The following is a 3240-nucleotide window of genomic DNA, read 5'->3' as shown; positions in this document are numbered from 1 at the left end:
ACTACTACTACATTGGCTAGCTAGTCTGGATATCTTACCTCTCGGATCGAACCGATATTAAGTAAGCGGGTTACCTCTTCTTTAACGAATCTATTCTTGGCTTCGGCAATCAGTCATTTCTTTTATCTTACCGGAGTTATGTTGGGATCCAAGCTTAACTTGTATACGGCTACCTCTGTCAGGATGCCTGTCATATCCTCATGTGACCATACAAAATAATCGGCGTTAGATTTAAGAAATTTAATAAAGTTGGACCTGAGTTCTGGGTGCATTCCTGTCCCTGAGTGAAATTTCCTTTCTAGGAATTCTTCGAACAATACCACTTGCTCCAGCTCTTCCAATGTGTATTTCGTTGCATCGGTCTCTTCTGGAACTTGAAAATATCTCGGCACCTGATAATATTCAGATACCTCTACACCTAGCTAACTTCATCTAATTCGGGAGTGGGTACCGGTCCCTGTAATTGCTATGCCACGTGTTCCTTTCCTTTGCTACTGGAGACCGAATTTGCATTCATCTCTCTTGCCGCCGGTTGATTACCCCTTATCTGCTTAATTCCTTCCGGCGTTAGAAACTTCTGCAATTGATGATACGCTGATGGTACAACTCTCATCTCGTGCAACCATGGCCTTCCCAGAATGATGTTGTATCTTATATCATCATCTACCACTTTGAAAAGAGTTGTTTCCATTACTCCTTCAGCGTTCGTGAGTAATAAAATTTCTCCCCGATTTGTCACACTTTCGAGGTTGAATCCGGCGAGGAGCTTTGTGGCCGGAATAATGCTTCTAGCGAGTTTAGCTTGCTCCAATACACCCCATTGTATGATATTAGCCAAACTTTCTGGATCTACTAGAATACGTATAATCTTAAAATCTAGCACATTTAAAGAAATTACCAGTGCGTCGTTGTGTGGTAGTAGAAATCCATCTATGTCCTCCTCCGTAAAAGTGATATCATCTTCCCGAAGCCTTTTGCTATGCGTTATTGATACTTTCATCTTCTTTGATGCTGAAAAGGTGACCCCGTTAATCTCGTTCCCTCCGAAGATCATGTTGATTGTTTGACGAGGGGGATCTTCTCCTGCTTTCGAGGGTTCCGCATTGTCCCGATTACGACCATAATTGTTCTTAGCTCGGTCACTCAAGAATTCTCTAAGGTGACTATTCTTCAATAATGTTGCCACTTCTTCCCAAAGGTGTCGACAGTCCCCTGTCCCGGGATCAGATCTCATTGATTTTAGGAACTATGCTTCTTTGATGTTTCTCATGGCCGACACCAACTCCACTATACTAACGTTGAAGTTGTATTCTGATAATGTCATGATCCAAAATTTTTCACCGACGGGACCGTGATGGCGCCTAACATTTCACATCTAGGCAAGCCAACATTAGAGAATCATTTACCAATTCCTTATTTTCGTTTAGTAATTAGCAATAATTAACTACGATGAAATATAACAAGTGCGGAATATTATAAATCTATATTAACTACTACCACCCGGATCTGGAGACACAATTCACAAGCATTCTAGAACTTACTACAAGTAATAGTCTGAAAGAAATACAACTGTCTAAATAAAAGAAAACAGTAGGACATAAAAAGATAGACGGAGACTTCAAGGTCTGTGAACACCGACAGATGTACCTTGAGTCTACGGACAGCGGACCAATAGCAAATCTCGATCAACCTGAGCCGGTATCAAAATCTACATAGAAAGTGCAGAGTGCAGCATCAGTACAACCGACCCCATGTACTGGTAAGTGTCGAGACTAACCTCGACGAAGTAGTGATGAGGCTAAGGCAAGACACCTACAATCAACCTGTACAATTTAACAGTGTATATGCAAATAACAGGAATGAAGAACTAAAAAAGAAATGTAGGGATGGGAGACATACTGAGGGGAATACAAGATAAAGAACTACAAAAGAATGATCACCGGAGCAGTCAATATACCATGAATCAACAGGAATAGTGAATACAGTAAAGAAGAATGTACAGCATCACCCTTCGTGCTTTTACTCTCAATCTCACCATAAAAATCAATAGAAACGGCGCAGCATCACCCTTCGTGCTTTTATCTCGTATCATGGCACGGCATCACCCTTCGTGCATTAAAACTCACAATATGGCACGGCATCACCCTTCGTGCATTAACACTCACAATATGGCATGGCATCACCCTTCGTGCATTAACACTCACAATATGGCACGGCATCACCCTTCGTGCATTAATACTCACAATACGGAACGGCATCACCCTTCGTGCATTAACACTTTCCCTTACCATAATGCAATGCATAAATAACAACAGGGAGAGAGAATAATAAGTACAAACCTTACTTCAACATTTGGTTCCATAATATCAATCTTAACTTTGAAATAAAAACTCAATTATTACCAGAAAATTCCGTAAACATGATAAGAACGATAATTTGAACAACACTAGTATAACACGTAGCAATTTGGCATAGGAATGAGACAATATCAGAAAAACAGAGAAACATGGAAAAACAGGTAAATTGGCGGCGCATAGGTACTCGTCACCTCACATATACGCCGCTCACATGAATTTCACTTAGCAAATAATCTAAGGTTCCTAATTCCCTCAAGTCAGGGTTAGACATAACACTTACCTCGCTCCGAAGGCCACTTAATTCTCAATCACAGTTTTTCTTTGGAATTCACCTCCAAACCACTCGTATCTATTCAAAAATGACTCAATAATATCAAATATTGCTAAAGGAATCAATTATATTGCATAAATTAAATTTCTCAAATTTACCTCCAAAAAGTCGAAAAATCGACCCCGGGTCCATTTGGTCAAAACCCGGGGTTCGGACCAAAATCCTTTTACCCATTCACCCCCAAGCCCGAATATGTAATTAGTTTTGGAATCCGACCTCAAATTGAGGTCTAAATCCCCAAATTTCTGAAATCCCTATTTTCTACCCTAACCCCTAATTCTACCATGAAACTCTAGATTTCTAGGTTGAATTCTAGTGAAATGAAGTAAAAGATTGAAAGAAACGAGTTAAGGAATACTTACATATGATTTGGGGAAGAAAATATGTTTGAAAAATCGCCCTAGGCCTCCTATCCTTTTGAAAACGAGAAGAAAAAAAATGGCTGGAATCCGAATTAAATGCTCACTACCCAGCGACCTTCGCACCTGCGGTGCTTTGGTCACACCTGTGCATACGCATGTGCGGACGGGGTGTGCGCTTCTGCGAAAAAGT

The 3240-nt window shown here is 40.5% G+C and overlaps 1 protein-coding gene across 1 annotated transcript; it reads right to left on the bottom strand.

Annotated features, from left to right (window-relative positions):
- Positions 1-466: 466 nt before the first annotated feature.
- LOC138901941 (uncharacterized) lies at positions 467-1234 on the bottom strand. The gene has a single exon (XM_070189741.1). The coding sequence runs from the start codon at positions 1232-1234 to the stop codon at positions 467-469; it is 768 nt and encodes a 255-aa protein (XP_070045842.1).
- Between the last annotated feature and the right edge of the window lie 2006 nt (positions 1235-3240).

Source organism: Nicotiana tomentosiformis, chromosome 11 (genome assembly GCF_000390325.3).
Source record: "Nicotiana tomentosiformis chromosome 11, ASM39032v3, whole genome shotgun sequence".
Taxonomy (NCBI): domain Eukaryota; kingdom Viridiplantae; phylum Streptophyta; class Magnoliopsida; order Solanales; family Solanaceae; genus Nicotiana; species Nicotiana tomentosiformis.
Note: the sequence above shows the minus strand (reverse complement) of the source record. Positions and strands in the feature narration are given on the sequence as shown.

Coding starts and splice junctions, on each gene's coding strand:
- LOC138901941 (XM_070189741.1), bottom strand. CDS start 1,234: ATGAGATCTGATCCCGGGACAGGGGACTGTCGACACCTTTGGGAAGAA.